The sequence below is a fragment of the Bos javanicus genome, chromosome 7, assembly GCF_032452875.1.
Source record: "Bos javanicus breed banteng chromosome 7, ARS-OSU_banteng_1.0, whole genome shotgun sequence".
In the NCBI taxonomy this organism is placed as follows: domain Eukaryota; kingdom Metazoa; phylum Chordata; class Mammalia; order Artiodactyla; family Bovidae; genus Bos; species Bos javanicus.
This window is the reverse complement of record NC_083874.1, coordinates 37,642,594-37,658,981: the sequence shown is the minus strand read 5'-3', so window position 1 is coordinate 37,658,981 and position 16,388 is coordinate 37,642,594. Positions and strand designations below refer to the sequence as shown.

The window sequence follows — 16,388 nt, the reverse complement described above, 5'->3', positions numbered from 1 at the left end:
ATGGAGCAGCAGCCCGCCCTTCTAGAGGGTTCTGCTGAGGGCCTCCAGGTTAGTGCTGATGGGAGAGGGGAGGTACCTACCAGACACCACAAGGGCAGGAAACAAGAGGCAGGACAGCCACGGCCACCCCATCATGTCTGGAGGGACCTGCGGGAAGAGACGTCAGGAAAGGGGCACTGGAGCCCAGGCCTCCCTCCTCTGGTGGAGCCTTGTCTGTGGGTCCAGCCCTGGCCCACTCATCATCATCACTCAAGGTTCTCCCCCAGGCCCCTATCAAATGCTGCCCATTTGCCAGATGTGCCCCGGGAGGGGAAGTGGGGGTGTGGCATGAGAGGGAGGGCAGGGTAGCTGAGCCTGGTCTAGAGCTTCAGCCTGAGACTGAGCCTGAACTTGACCCCAGAGTTCAGGGCCCACTGTGTAGCAGGCATGGCCCCAGGTATATTGGATGCATAATCTCCTTATTCCTACAACGACAAAGTGACTGCTAAAGAACCAAGTCTGAGAGAGGAGGGGGCTTGCCTGAGGCCACACAGAGTCAGCGTCAGACCGTGCTCTGAACACAGGTCTTTGGACTCCAGAATCCATTCCCTCAACCACTATACTGCCCTGCCTATTTGAAGTGTCCAAGCTAATGCTGCTGCTGCTGCTGCTAAGTCGCTTCAGTTGTGTCCGACTCTCCAAGCTAATAGTGTCCTTCAAAATCAGGGGCCTAGAGAGGCACTGTGACTTGTCCAGGACCATCCAGAGACTCTGTGGGTGGGCAGGGTCCTTTGTCCTACTTGCTGACCCAATAAATAGCTGCCTTGGCATCCTTTCTCAAAGTGTGCTCCACGGAACCCCAGCCCTGGAAGATGCCGCATAGTAGAAGGGGTCCCGGGTCAAGTCAGTATGGGAAGGACTCTGTGCTCCTCTTGCTGACTGAGAGCTGGGCAGGCACCATTGGAAGACCCTGCCTGGCCCAGTCTTCTTGGTCGCCTTATGTTGATGAAGCTGTCCTTCATCCAGGAAGAGGGGGACTTGGATTCACTATCATCAAGAGACGCCTGAAGTGCCAAGGTTCTTTCATCCCAAAAGATGATGGATACCAAAGCCAAGGGAAAGCAAGATAGTTCCACAGATGTTTCTTGCCCTCTGTCAAGAAAGTGTGCTGCATGCCTGCATCTGTGTAATTATTCCATAAAACAGGACGTTGTACTGTATAGCCTTTTGTGCCTTTTGAATTGTTTGCTAAGTGAATACGTGAACTTTTCCGAAGATAAATTGAAGCTGTAAAGTGCACAAAACTATGGCTGATTCATGCTGATGTTTGGTAGAAATCGATGCAATAGTGTAAAGCAATTATCCTTCAATTAAAAATAAATGAGTGCGTGTGTGCTAAGTCACTTCATTCGTGTCTGACTCTTTGTGACCCCATGGACTGTGCCCTGCCAGTCTCCTGTCCATGGGGATTCTCCAGGCAAGAATACTGGAGTGGGTTGCCGTGCCCTCCTCCAGGGGATCTTCCCAACCCAGGGGTCAAACCCACATCTCTTGCATCTCCTGCATTGTCAGGAGGGTTCTTTACCATTAGGGCCACCTGGGAAGCCCTAAAAATAAATAAATAAAAATAAAAGTACACCAAAGAACACAGTCATTGTCAGTCACCCTAACTGGGTCCCAGGCAGCTCCCTGTCCTGCCCCAGTGCGGCTGAGGCCAGTGGCCTGCCATTTTCCAGAGGAGCCTGGCTCCAAAGCTCTGGGAGAACCAAGAAGGAAGGACCCCGACCCACAGTGGACTCCATATGACGGGCCGTCCGTGGGGGGCAGAAGGGCTTCCAGAGCTGAACCTTGACCAGAAACCAGAAGGCCTCTCCCTCCCACTGCCCAACCCTCCTTCTGAGTTCCCACCTCAGGGACACCCACTTCCCCATCACCCTTGATGCCCCCTCTTCTGAATGCCGTGCATTCAATCCAGTTCCTGCAACTCTTACATTTATTCTCCATCCTACAGCAGGCTTCTTCTCTCCCCGGCTCAGCCCTCCTCAAGGGCTCCTTCCCTTCCTTCTCTTTAATCCAGTCCTCTCAACCAAAATTATCCCTCCTCACTTCCTCTAATCACCTCCCTCACCTGCTCCAAACCTTACAATGGCTCCTTTTGGCAAAGTGTACAAAAGGGCTTCCCCGGGACCATCCACACCCTGAGCACTGCCACCACTGCCCTCCCTGCCCCCCTCACCCCGCCCCCAGCTTCCTCTCTAGCCATGCCCTGCCTCCCTCCCTCACACCTCTCCCTACAGAGCCCACTCTGCTTTCCCTCACTCTGCATATGAAGTGTCCTCTTTCTGGAATGCCCTCCCTCTCCTTACTGCCTGGTCCTCCCTGGTGAGCAGTTCCAAGATTATGTTCCTCCGGACACTCCTGCAATATTCCAGGGAGGGGCTGAATTCCTATGCCAGCTCAGAGACCGCATGAGGTGCTGCTCAGATCCCAGCCTGAACTCTGTGGCTCTCGGGGCCCATTATCTTTTTGCAGATCAGCCTCTCCCTTTCAGACCGGGAGAGATGTGAAGGTAAGGTCCAGGTCTGATTCATCTCTCTGATCACAGGACCGAGCCCAGGGATGAGCCCACAGCAAGCTCAGGGGGCATTTCTGAATTGAATGAATGAGTGTGCCAGTGAATCACTGTAACCCCGGTGGCCTGACGTGGAACACACCTGAGAGAGGGGGCCAGGTGTGAGAGGTAAGCATATAGGCTAGAGAACTTGGGTGCAAATTCAATGTAATCTTGGGCAAGTAACTTAACCTTTCTGGGCCTCAGCTCCCCTGTCTGTAAACTGGGAATAATAGTAGCACCTCCAGTACAGGGTCTGTGGGAGGCTTCCACTGTGCCTGGCTCAAAGTAAGTGAGCCAAAAACGTCAGCAATTTTTTTTTCTTATTATCATGGAGGAATAAAGGCACACCTCATATTCTGCCCTGGCCAGCCTTGGTCACTTCATAAGCCCCTCTCAGTCAATAGCCCTGAGACAGCCAGAGGGACCCTGGCTCCAATCTGGCTACTCTCTTCTGGGCTTGGCTTGCTGCAACCTGCCATCCAGTTCTAGCCTGAGCCTTCCCCCTTTAACTCAGAGTTATCTTTGCCCCCACTTTGCCCAGACCTGCTGAGGCATTGACAGGGTTGGTAATTTTAAGTATCTGCTAACAGGACTTCCTGAGTGGTCCAGTGGTGAAGAATCCACCTGCCAATGCAGGGGACACTGGTTCAATCCCTGGTCTTGGAGGGTCCCACATGTTGCAGAGCAACTAAGTCCATGTGTCAGAACTACTGAGCCTGTGCTTCAGAGCCCAAGTTCTGCAACAAGAGAAGCTATCACGATGAGAAGCCAGTGCACCACAACAAAGCTTAGCCCCTGCTCGCCACAACTAGAGAAAGCCCACGCAGCAATGAAGACCCAATGCAGCCCAAAATTAATTAATTAGTTAATAAAAGAAACAGAGAGAGAATCTACCTTCCAAAGCAGGGCACATGGGTTCGATCTCTGATTGGGGAACTAGGACCACATGCCATGGAGCAACTGGGCCCATGCAGTCTGGAGACCACATGCCACAATAGAGAGCCCATTCACCACAAGGAAAGATCTTACATACCTCAACAAAGATCCCACGTGCCGCGATTGAGACCTGACACAGCCACATGAAAAAAAAAATATGCTGACATTCCGGCGCACCTACTACGTGCTGAGTACCCTGATCTATCCATTCATTCCCCTAACAAATACTTATTGGCTGTCCCAGATCCACTATGTGCCAGATCTTGTTCTCAGCACTGGGTATACAATGGTGAGTGTAACAGTCAAGGCTTCCCTGGTAGCTCAGATGGTAAGGAACTTGCCTGCAATGCAGGAGGTCTGGGTTCATTCCCTGGGTTGGGAAGAGCCCCTGGAGAAAGGAATGGCAATCCGCTCCGATATTCTTGCCTGGAGAATTCCATGGACAGAGGAGACTGGCGGGCTACAGTCTATTGGGTTACTAAGAGTCTGACGACTAACACTTTCAATTTCAAACAAGCAAGGAAAATATTGTCTAATCGTTTACTGCATTAAGTGCTATGAAGGAAGAGAATTCGGGCATTGTGAGGGTACAGTAAAGGGACACGACTTCAGGCGGTCTGGCAGATCAATTGGGCTGTAGACTTTTTAACATTCCTCCTAGCAGTAGATGAGAACGGCTCCACTTGAATATGATGCATTCATGGTGTTTTTTTTCCCTGTATTTTATGATTTGACATCTCAGAGGCCTTGCTGATCTGGGAGGGGCTGCCTGCCCATCTCAGGGCTAGGTAACTCCTAGAGGTAACAAATGATTTGCCTGCATATAAACCAACCAATTCAAAGCCTGTACTCCCAACTGCCGCCTTTATCAACTCTCACACACCAAGTCAATATTCCTGGGGCTTTAAATCTCCCCAGCGCCAGGTACTAGATGACTAAGGGTGACTCCTATGAGCTGCCAAAATTAGTCAAACTGTCCAATCGTGAGCCTATTCAGCTGCTTAACCTACAGCTTCCTTCCCACCTTCCTTCCCATGGAAAACGCAGTAAGTGCTCTGAGCCCTGCTCTCCCCTGGCCCCTCCTGCCTCCTGGCTAACCCTGGGGCTTCCCCATGTGGCCCAGCATGGTCTGGCAGCCCCTTTCCTCTAGGGAACAGTGAGTAATAAAATCTTCCTTCAATGGATTTAGCTTCTCCAGGTCATCACTCCATCATCTGCATAAATTAAAAATCTCAGGAAACTACCTGGCAGTTCAATGGTTAGGACGCCAAGCTTTCACTGCTGAAGCCCTGGGTTCAATTCCTACCCAGGGAACTAAATTGCCACAAGCCATGCAGCACAGCCAAGAAAGAAAAGTCCCACAAGAATATACAATAGAAAAAAGACAGTCTGTTCAATAACCAGCACTGGGAAAATTGGATAGGTACATGTGAAAGAATGACATTAGAAAATTCTCACACCATATATAAAAAATAAACTCTAAATGGATTAAAGACCTAAATGCAAGACTGGAAATCATAAACCTCCTTGTAAAAAAACTTAGGCAGAACACTCTTTGACATAAATTGTAGCAATATTTTTTGGATCTGTCTCCTAAAGTAAAGGAAACAAAAGTAAAAATAAACAAACAGGACCTAATTAAACTTAAAAGCTTTTGTACAGAAAAGGAAACCATGTGATCTTAGTTCCCCAAAAAGAAAAGAACGTATGAAATAGGAGAAAATAATTGTAAATGATGTGACTGACAATGGCTTAGTATCCAAAATACATAAACAGTTCACACAACTTAATATAAAAAAAAAAAAAACAATTAAAGAATGGGCAGAAGATGAGAATAGACATTTTTCCAAAGAAGACATACAGATGGCCAATAGGCACACAGAAAGATGTTTGGTGTTGAGCATCATCAGATTAATGCAAATTAAAGCCACAATGAGATATCACTTCACAACTGTCAGAACAGCTATCATCAAAAAGAACACAAATAACAAATGTTGATGAGAATGTGGAGAAAAGGGAACCCTTGTACCCTGTTGGTGGGAATGTAAATTGGTACAGCCATTATGGAGTACAGCATGGAGGTTTCTGAAAAAATTAAAAATAGAACTACCATATGATCGAGAAATTCTACTCCTGAGGATATATCTGAAAAAATGAACACTAATACAAAAAGACAAATGCAACCCAATGTTCACAGCAGTATCACTTACAATCGCCAAAACATGGAAGCAACCTAACTGTCCATCAACAAACCACAGATGAATGAATAAAGAAGATGTGGCATATATATATATGTGGAATACTATTCAGCCATAAAAAATAATGAAAACTTGCCATTTGCAATAACATGGGTGGACTTGGAGGGTATTGTACTAAGTGAAATGTCAGACAGAGAAAGACAAACACTATACGATATAGAATTTAAAAAATAAAACAAACTAGTGAGTACAACAAAAAAGAAACAGATACAGGGACCAAACTAGTGTTTACCAGTGGGGACAGGTAAGGGGAGGGGCAAGAAAAGGGTAGTGGATTAAGTACAAACTACTAGGTAGAAAATAAATAAGCTAAAAGGATATATTGTACAATACAGGGAATATAGCCAATATTTTGTAATAGCTAGAAATGGAATATAGATTTAAAGATTATGAATTACTATGTTGTATATCTGAAACATATAATATCGTACATCAACTATATCTCAATTAAAAAAATAAAACTCCTACATGTTTTATGATTAAGACATCTGGGCAGGTTCACTGACTGATCAATAGAATATTGATTCTATGGTGCCAGTTTCCAGACCCAGGTCTCATGATATTGGGAGTTTCCCCTTCCTGCCTCTTGGAACACTCACTCTTGGGACTCAGCAGCCATGCCGTATGGGATCGCAAGCAGCTCTGTGAAAAGGTTCATGTGGAGAGGAACCAAAGCGTCTGGCCTCCAGGCCCTTCAAGCTCCAGCTGACAGGCAAAGCCCACCTGCGTAAGCAAACCATGCAAGTGAACCACCCTGAAATGGTCCCTCCTACTCCATGAGCCATCCCTGCTGAGCCCTGTCCAAATGGCAGATTCCTCAGCATAATAAATGACTGTTGTTGCTGTTTGCCAGTGAGCCTTGGTGTGGCTTGTTTTGCAGGAGTGGATAATGGGAACACATGGGGTGGAGTCTTGAGGAGGTGAAGAGTCAGCAGAGATATGAGGGGTGAGAAGAGATGTTGTGTGAGGCATGGTGCAGGGAGGTTCCTGTTAAACATGGACAGTTCAACACCGTCCTTCCTCTTGAAACCCCACTAAAATGATGGTAAAGAGTTTAGAATTGGAATGAATTGATGAGAGATGATCACCTTATCAAGCTAATGATGGTTCACACCAGAGTAAGGATGGGGGTAAGGAGCACCCACAGGCAGTGAAGTGAAAGTCGCTCAGTCATGTCTGACACTTTTCAACGCTATGGCCTGGAGCCCCCCATGCTCCTCTGTCCATGGAATTCTCCAGGCAACAATACTGGAGTAGGGTGCCATTTCCTTCTCCAGGGGATCTTCCCAGCCCAGGGATTGAACCCAGGTCTCCTGCATTGCAGGTGGAGTCTTTACTGTCTGTGCCACCAGAGAAGCCCAGGAAACAAGCTCAAAACCACAGCAAGCCTGTAGGATGGAAGCTTAGGACCCTCAGAAGCAGAGGTGTGGAGTGGCCTGGAGGCAGGAGACTCGCTGCACAAGAAGCAATTAGATTCCAAACATTACTTCCTCATCCCCACCCTAGAGCACAAGGAGGCTGCTTCCTGGGGAGCTTGAATCAGACAGATCTGGATTCAGGGACCCTTGGCCTGGTGGAGATAGGGGCACCATAGCAAGACAGGGCGTTAAGTGAAAGAGCATACTCTAAATGGTGACTCCCTCAGCTCCTTTCCCCCAATCAGTCCCAAGAGCACTGACCAATATGACCTCTCTCCCAACAACCAGAAATAAAAAATTAGAGAGAGCTGACCCACCTAAGAGAAAACCCCTACAGATTCTGAAACGTGGGGCCTCTGTTGGATCCTTCCACATCCAGGAAGCAAGTCCCACAGGTCCCCAGTCAACTTTGTGGAGTCTCCTTCTTAGTTAGAGCCAGGGTGCTGTACTAAAACTGCCATCTTTTCAGGAATTTTGCAAACTGATTGGGATTATGTCGCAGCTTGAAATCAGCAGGGATGGAAGTATTTACACCATGGAAACAAGCAAGCACATCAAATCATGGAAACCTGCTAAAAAAACCCAGACACTGAAAAATCCAAACCAAATCAAACAAAAATGTGGAAATAAAGTCCTGAAATGTGAGGTCAAGTGGGCCTTAGGAAGCATCACTATGAACAAAGTTAGTGGAGGTGATGGAATTCCAGTTGAGCTATTTCAAATCCTGAAAGATGATGCTGTGAAAGTGTTGCACTCAATATGCCAGCAAATCTGGAAAACTCAGCAGTGGCCACAGGCCTGGAAAAGGTCAATTTTCATTCCAATCCCAAAGAAAGGCAAGGCCAAAGAATGTTCAAGCTACTGCACAGTTGTACTCATCTCACACACTATCAAAGTAATGCTCAAAATTCTCCAAGCTAGGCTTCAACAGTACGTGAACTAAAAACTTTCAGAGGTACAAGTTGGATTTAGAAAAGGCAGAGGAACCAGAGATCAAATTGCCAATATCTGTTGAATCATTAAAAAGCAAGAGAGTTCCAGAAAAACATCTATTTCTGCTTTATTGACTACGCCAAAGCCTTTGACTGTGGGGATCACAACAAACTGTGGAAAATTCTTAAAGAGGTGGGAATACCAGACCACCTTATCTGCCTCCTGAGAAATCTGTATGCAGTTCAAGAAGCAACAGTTAGAACCGGACATGGAACAACGGACTGGTTCTAAATTGGGAAAGGAGTAAGTACATCAGGGCTATATGTTGTCACCCTGCTTATTTAACTTATATGCAGAGTATATCATGAGAAATGCTGGGCTGGGTGAAGCACAAGCTGAAATTAAGATTGCCAGGAGAAATATCAATAATCTCAGATATTCAGATGACACCACCCATATGGCAGAAAGTGAAGAAGAACTAAACAGCCTCTTGATGAAAGTCAAAGAGGAGAGTGAAAAAGTTGGCTTAAAAACTCAACATTCAAACAAGATCATGACATCCAGTCCCATCACTTCATGGCAAATAGATGGGGAAACAATGGAAACAGTGACAGACTTTATTTTCTTGGGCTCCTAAATCACTGCAGATGGTGACTGCAGCCATGAAATTAAAAGACACTTGTTCCTTGTAAGAAAATCTATGACCAACCTAGACAGAATATTAAAAAGCAGAGACATTACTTTCCCAACAAAAGTCCATCTAGTCAAAGCTATGGGTTTTTCAGTAGTCATGTATGGATGTGAAAGTTGGATTATAAAGAAAACTGAGCACCGAAGAATTGATGCTTTTGAACTGTGGTGTTGGAGAAGACTCTTGAGAATCCCTTGGACTGCAAGGAAATCAAACCAGTCAATCCTAAAGGACATCAATCCTGAATATTCACTGGCATGAAGGACTGATGCTGAAGTTGAAGCTCTATACTTTGACCACCTGATGTGAAGAATTGACTCATTAGAAAAGACCCTGATGCTGGGAAAGGTTGAAGGCAGGAGGAGAAGGGGACGACAGAGGATGAGATGGTTATATGGCATCACCAACTTGACAGACATGAGTTTGAGTAAGCTCCGGGAGTTGGTGATGAACAGGGAAGCCTGGCGTGCTGCAGTCCATGGGATGGCAAAGAGTCGGACACGACTGAGCGACTGAACTGAAAGCAACTCAGAGGCTGGTTTTTGTTCTAAACATTGTAGTATTATTTGAAATGTTTACAATAAATATTCATGTTACTTGGATAGGGAGATCACTGTTACAGGGTTCTTCCAGGTTGTATGAATAATACAAGAGATGGCCCCGGAGCAGATGAGAATGAGGTATGTCCCAGGAATTGAAAGAGGGACTGTGAGGGTGGAGCACAGGGACAGGGTGGAGCACAGGGACAGATTGGAGAGGGTGGGAGATGGGGTTGGAGAAGGAGACAGGGGCCAGATCATGCTGGGCCCTGTAAGACATGTTTTGTTTTAAGATAAACAGAAGCTTGTTCCAGGGGAGCAGGGGAGTGACAGGACTCATTTACTTCTCTTAAAGATCTTTTGGCTTCTGTGGGCCAGTGGACTGAAATGGTGTCCCAGGGCTGGAGAGGAAGGGTGAGAGTAGAGATATATTTTGGAGACTGGATGTTAGGAAGTCACATAATTTAATTTACTTTAGCGGACAGAGAAACTGGGGCTCAGACTGATCCACTGAGGATCTCACAGCTAAGAGTGAGTGGGATTCAAACAGAGCTCTCCAAACTCAAGGCCCCCGTCTCTTCTGTGCACAGAGGGAAGGGTGCAGCTCTCCCCTTCCCCCCAGATCCCAGCACAAGAGGAAAACCCCTGTTCAGCTATGGACTCAAAATCTTTAAAACATTTGCCTTCTTACATCCAGTAATCTAACTAATCTAAAATAGAGAAACTTTTTGCAGAAAAGTTGTTCCTCACAAGCGATGATTTCTAACCTTGGAAAGTGGAAGTAACCTACACATGAAACACAAGCAAATGCTAAGAAAAACGTGGTCAAGCCCTTGGCAGAATGTTTGGCAGCCTTTAGACATCACGGTGATGAACAGCAAACGTTGCCACGAAAGGAACGCCTACGATGTGCCAGACCCTGGGCTGGGTGCTGTTTAATTCTCACAAGAACATTTCAGGGTAGAAACCATTATACCCACATTACAGATGGGGAAAGTAAAGCTCAGAGGAGTGAAGAGCCTTGGTTGTGCTCACAGAACTGAGAAGCTACACAGCTGTGCTGAGCAGTTCCCTGAGCTTCCCTGAGCTTGCTTCTTCATCTGTAGAACGGGAATGATACCTCCAATAAGTGGTAATTTGGGTGGGGGCAGGTAAATGGCAGTAGAACACACCAGCTCAGTGCCTGGCATACAGTAGGTGTTTGGCAAATGCAAATCCTTTCTTTTGCATCTTGTGGGCCCATCTTCACCTTCTGACTGCTACTCCCCATGCGGTCACCACAGAAACTGCTCCCATCTCCCTCCGTGCCCCCAACCCTGGCCATGCCCTGAGATCGAGTGTAAACGTCAAAAACAGGGCAGGGCTGTTCTTGTGGATGATGCCAAGGACTATATTTCTGGGTCATTATCTGCAATGGAACTCTGGCCAGTGCCCCTGGGGAAGCAGCTGTGAAAACCCCTGGTTTGCCAAGGTCCCCAAATATGATAGCTGGGGACAACCCACGTGCAGGACAGCAGGGTTACGCTCAGCCAGGTTGGGAAATGCAGATGGACCTGGTTTCTTGGGAGGAGTTAATAAGCCCTCAGTCCTCAGAATCTTGAGTGCTGAGCCACAGTCATCAGCGAAACAAAGATTATTCCATGTGAGGTGCTGGCATGATGGAGGTGGGACTCAGGTCCGGGCGGCGCTAGTGGTAAAGAAGCCGCCTGCCAGTGAGGGTGGACATAACAGCCGTCCCATCCCTGGGTCGGGAAGATCCCCTGCAGGAGGGCATGGCAATACCCCAGTATTCTTGCCTGGAGGATCCCAAGGACAGAGGAGCCTTGCGGGCTACAGTACATAGGGTCGCACAGAGTCGGACACGACTGAAGCAACTTAGCAGCAGCAGCAGCGCATGCACGCACATGGTGAGGAACAGGTGGCCTGGGGGCCAGCTGGGGACAGGGATGGCAGAGGGGACAGAAGTGGTGATGGTGGTAGGGATGAGGTGGGGATGGATTCAACAGTGACCCTTGTGGTGATGCGGGCGTCGGGGGGATGCGGTTGGAGCTGGTGGCGGTGATGGTGGTGGGCTGACAGAGAAGATGAAGACAGATTAGGGTTTTGGTGATGCAGGTTAGGGTTTTTGGATGCAGGTTTCCAGGATCCATTGTATGAGCAAAATTCAGGGCACTTAACCCTGCCTGGATGAAGCTAGCCCCGGCACCCCCTTGGGGGTGTGATCTTGAACTTAACCCCCTCACCTCTTTTTCTCTCTCCATTGCCCTCCTTTAGAGGTGAACTCAGAGCCACAAAACCATTTGCCAGTAAGTGTGCACCTCACCCAAGCTGAAGTGCAATTAGAAGAGACTCCTGCCCTGGGCTCCAGTCCCGAGGGGAAGGGAACTGGCCGGGATGGCCAGCTAGAACTTTGCACCCATTACCACTGAGTTCTTAGCACACCACGGTCCTAGACAGGAAGGGACGTGACTCAGTAACAGGATCAGAACCCAGAGCAGGACCTGCGTGCTGTCCTCTGCTAGGCTTCTGGTTTTCTCTTTCCCTTCGGCCATGCCCTCTGCACAGGCCTGTGCAAAGCCCCGGGGTCCAGGCAGAGGCAGAACAGCCTTAATTAGGGGCTTCATTCTGCAGGGTCCCTGAGACTCCACCCCCACGTCCCCTTCCCACATCCAGCTCTACTCATCTTTCATCAAAATTTCTTCTGACACCCCCTCCCATTCTCACGGGCCCTCAAGAAGCCTGTGACCCACCCTCAGAGCAGTGTGACCTGTTACATTTGGGTAAGGCACAAAGTCTTTCCCCTGAGTTGAGCCTGCCTGGTTCCCGGGGAGGGAAGAGAGGGCTGTCAAGCCCTTTAGGCCTGAGTCCCAGGGAGGCTCGGGCTCCTCCTCAACACGCCACTCTACCCCTCTGCCTCCGCGGTCCAGTGCTCCTTCTCCCTGCCATGCCAGGGCCCTGGGTTCACGGAGTCTTGCCTCCTCCTCGTCATGGGAGACACACGCTCATGATAGACACACGCTCATGATAGACACACGCTCGTCTGATCATCATGAGGCCAAAGTTCTAACAATCTGGATTCGGTCACCTGAGAAAAATGCACAAAGCCTGTGTGAGCTCGGAAGGCACAGGCTGAACCTGCCCCAACAGGGAGCCTTCCAGCGTCACTGGCTCAGCCACTCCCATGCTCAAGCCTCTGCCATGGCTCCCGCTGGCTGCGGAACCCACTTCCTGTCTCTCCCCCAGGCGCCAGGCGAGCAAGCAGGGCCTCACAGCCGCTGGCTCCATTCACCCTTGCTCTCCAGGCATCCGATCCTCAGGCCACACCTGTTTTCCTTCTTCCAGATATTTGCATATACCCTTCCCTCCGCCCAGAACACCTTCCCCAGTCTTCTGCATATGTGCAGATTCTGTCTATCCTCCAAGGCCAGGTTAGGTGTGGAGCCAAGAACAGGCGTTGGCGGCCCCTGCACTGGCCCCTAAGCTTCTGGTAGCCAGCAGGAGTAAGAGACAGAGCAGGCACAGATGAACAGGAAGTGAGTGGAGCAAAACAGATAACCAATGAGGACCTGCTGTACAGCACAGGGAACTATGCCCATATATTCTGTGAAAGCTATAAGGGAAAAGAATATGAAAAAGATTACATATATGTGTGTATGCATGCATGCTCAGTCATGTCTGACTCTGCAACCCAATGGACTATGGCCTGCCAGGCTCCTCTGTCCAGGGGCTTCTTCAGGCAAGAATACTGGAATGGGTTGCCATTTCCTTCTCCAGGGGATCTTCCAGATCCAGGGATCGAACCCATGTCTTCTGCAGCTCCTGTATTGGCAGGCGGGTTCTTTACCACCCAGCCACCAGGGAAGCCCCATATAAAGATATGTATGTATATATAACTGAATCACTTTGCTGTATACCTGAAACTAATACAACATTGCAAATACTATACTTCAATTAAAAAAAAGAAGTGAATGGAGTCGCCCAAGGGCCTGACTGGGGAGGGGACCCAACAGAGTCCTGGCCAGTCCCTTCCCCAGGCCTCAACTATGCTTGGCAGCCCCAGGCAGAAGCCTGAGAGTGAAGGAGGGCTCAGCCTTCTTCAGGGCCCAGTCCCTGTACAGCTGAGCCCAGGGCTCTGCTTTGCTCCTCTCTGCCTCTCAGTTTGCCTTCTGAAAAATAGGACTAGGTACATTCTAGAAATTACAGCTTCACTTCCCCCAACCCCTCTCCCCGACATCCCTCTACTCCTCCCCTTTCCTTACCCTCAAAAGGTGCTTGAGAAGGGTTCACAGAGGACGCAGAATTAGAGTGACTCTGGCCTCCACCCTCTGAAATGTGCAGACCCTTGGGAGTCGTGTTGGGTTGGAAGAGGCGTAGCCACCCCCGCGGCAAACAGCTCTCAACAGCCCACAGCTCCAAGACATTTTAGAATTTGGAGGTACTGGGAATGGGGACCCCAAGACAGCCTGGAGGTCTCCCTCCAGGAGGGCCAGATAGGGAGGTGGCCCTCCTCGCCCACAGGCCCATCCCTGTGGGCTGGCCCCACCACCAGCCATACCACCATCTCCAACTGACCGCAGACTCCCACTTTTGCTTTCTCGCCTTCCTGTTTATTTCTCATGGATATTTCCCATCTGTAAGCAATCAACATTCCAGGGTCCAGGTGAGGAAACCATAGTCCAGAGAAGCTCAGAGAGGGATGCCCCAGAGGTTAGGCCCAGACTGGTTCCCAAACCAGGATTCCCTGGCAAGCCTTGGTCTGGGGTCCACTTGATGCCATCAGGGCCCTCCTGCCCCAGCTCCAGGCTGCTTCCCTGGCAAACACACATGGAATCAGATGGCCCTGAGTTTTGATCGCCGCAGTTCACGGGCCCCAGACCTGCCCTCATCCTCCTGCCTCAGTCTCCTTCCTGAGAAACAGGATTTGGAGAAGAACCAGAGTCCACATAGGGGTATGGCCTGTCTCCATCATTTGGATTTCAGCGTTTTCCAGGCCCCTGCTTTCTGTCTAGTGCCCCAACCCAGCAGTTCCTGAAGAGGCCCAGGCCCGGCCCAGCTCTCAGCTGAGTCTCTACCTGGTTCCCCAGGTCAAAGCAATGTATCAGGGCCTCGGCATGTGCCAGAGCTTGGGGGGAGGGTGCCTGTAGTGAGTAACGGCTGGACACTTCCTAGTCCAGCTGAGGTGGCACCGAGCTTTGTTACTGATCACAGGCCAAATTCCTTGGGGCTCTCCAGGGTCTTTCCTGCACTATAACCATCCCCATTCTACAGATGAGGAAACTGAGGCCCAGAAGAGTCACGGAGCCCACTCAAAGTCAGGAGGGAACTGGAATCTGAACCCAAGCCGTTGGAGTTGGAGCCCAGTCCTTCTTCCCTGAGCGCTAGTGCTGCCTGGCTCAGCCACCATGTCTTCAACCCCTCAAGCTTCCCATGAAAGGGGCCTGAGGCAGCTGAACTCACTTCTCTAGGGGACCTGCCTCCCTTCTGTCCTGAGAAGAAACCTGTTGGATCCAAATCGCCTAAGGCCTTGGAAGGAAAGGGGGCCATCAGGGTCTTGGGAATAGGTGTTACTAGCTCTACACTGCAGAAGACACCGAGGCCCTGTGGCCAGGCTGGGACTCACTCCAGGTACACCCACCTGGGCCCCAGTGCTCACTTCCTCCACCCAGCACCCCCATCCAGCTGAGGCGGAGACCCCCACAAAGCTCACCGCGGCCCCAGCGACCCCACTCGGTCCATACCCCTGGCTCGGAGACCCCGCACCCCTGCTGCAGAGAAGCTGTGCCATCCCTACCTGCACCCCCAGGAGGGGCCCCGGAGGCAGCGGATGTGTGCTGGGGCCAGGTGGGCACCGTCTGGGGCCTGCCGTGGCACAGTCAGCAGACTTTGGCACCATCTCCACCTCCCCTGAGAAATCATTAACCCTGAGAGAGACCACACCTCTGGGGATGGGAAAGACTACTCAGGAGGACCGGGCCACAGCTTAAGAGGGGGTACAAGGGCACGACTGAGGCGAGGACCCCCTGCTCCCAGGCCCAGAGGCCTAAGACCCGAGAGCCAGCGCCCAGCAGAGCCGAGCCCACAGGAGGTAGGAACCGGGCCCCGGCCCTGGGGCGCCTGTGTGTGGAGGCGGGTGACATCTGGGCCCTCCATATCCTCCCTGCTACAAGATCCCTCAGTGGCAGAGGACCTGTGAGGGAGGTGAGAAGGGAAATAGGTTCTGGGAGGGAAGTAGTAAAACAGTGTGATAATCCAACATGAGGTCTTCAGAGAGCAGTGAAGGCAACCGTGATGGATGCCCTCCTTTGAGGCCCCCACCCTCCCCCAGGGTTCATCCACCCCCACCCCCACCCCACCCCACCCGAGCTGATTTTAAATCACTTCCCCTCCCTGAGCCACAGCCAAGCTGCCTGTTTCTGGCCCATGGGGGGCTGTGTCCTCCTACCCTAGGGGCAGGCAAGGGCGGCCAGGGAGACCCTCAGGCCAGGAAGGGCAATCAGTGAGGCCAGGAACAACCAAAAGAGACCATAAGACGCAAATATGCTCTCAGTTCCAGGAAAGTCCTGGGGGGAGGAGGTCATGCCGCTTGAGGGGAGCTAGAATCAAATTCATTGAGCACCCACAGTATGCTTTATCTCCAACTCAGTGGACATGGGGACAGGGAAGCCTGGCATGCTGCAGAAAAGGATCATGGGGCTCAGAAAGGAGAAGTGACCAGAAGTCAGGAACTGGCTCTGACCACAGCATCAAGGCCTTCGATGAGGGAAGAGTTCTCCCGGTCGCCTCACCCCTCCCCATGTCTCCTCGCCCAGCAGGGCATTCTCCACACTTCCTATCCACCCCCTGTTCTGGCTGCCCAGCAGCTCTTCCGGCTTCCCTGGTGACAAGACCCAGTTTTCCTCTGTGGAACCTCCTCACCTAACCCCTCCTTACCCTCAGGGAGGGCGTATGATAAGGCCAGGCACAGCACCTCCCTGGCCAGAGCTTCTGGTTTGGGTTTGGGCATGTGACCAAAATTGGGTC

The 16,388-nt window shown here is 50.2% G+C and overlaps 1 protein-coding gene across 1 annotated transcript in view; it reads right to left on the bottom strand.

Annotated features, from left to right (window-relative positions):
* CDHR2 (cadherin related family member 2) overlaps positions 1-15,264 on the bottom strand; it is a 42,389-nt gene extending 27,125 nt beyond the window's left edge. The window contains exons 1-2 of the mRNA XM_061423032.1: positions 15,160-15,264; positions 81-147 (exon numbers count right to left, since the gene is read on the bottom strand). Coding sequence (XP_061279016.1) covers positions 81-147; positions 15,160-15,261 — 169 coding nt within the window. The 5' untranslated portion in view covers positions 15,262-15,264. The remainder of the gene's footprint in view (positions 1-80; positions 148-15,159) is intronic.
* Between the last annotated feature and the right edge of the window lie 1,124 nt (positions 15,265-16,388).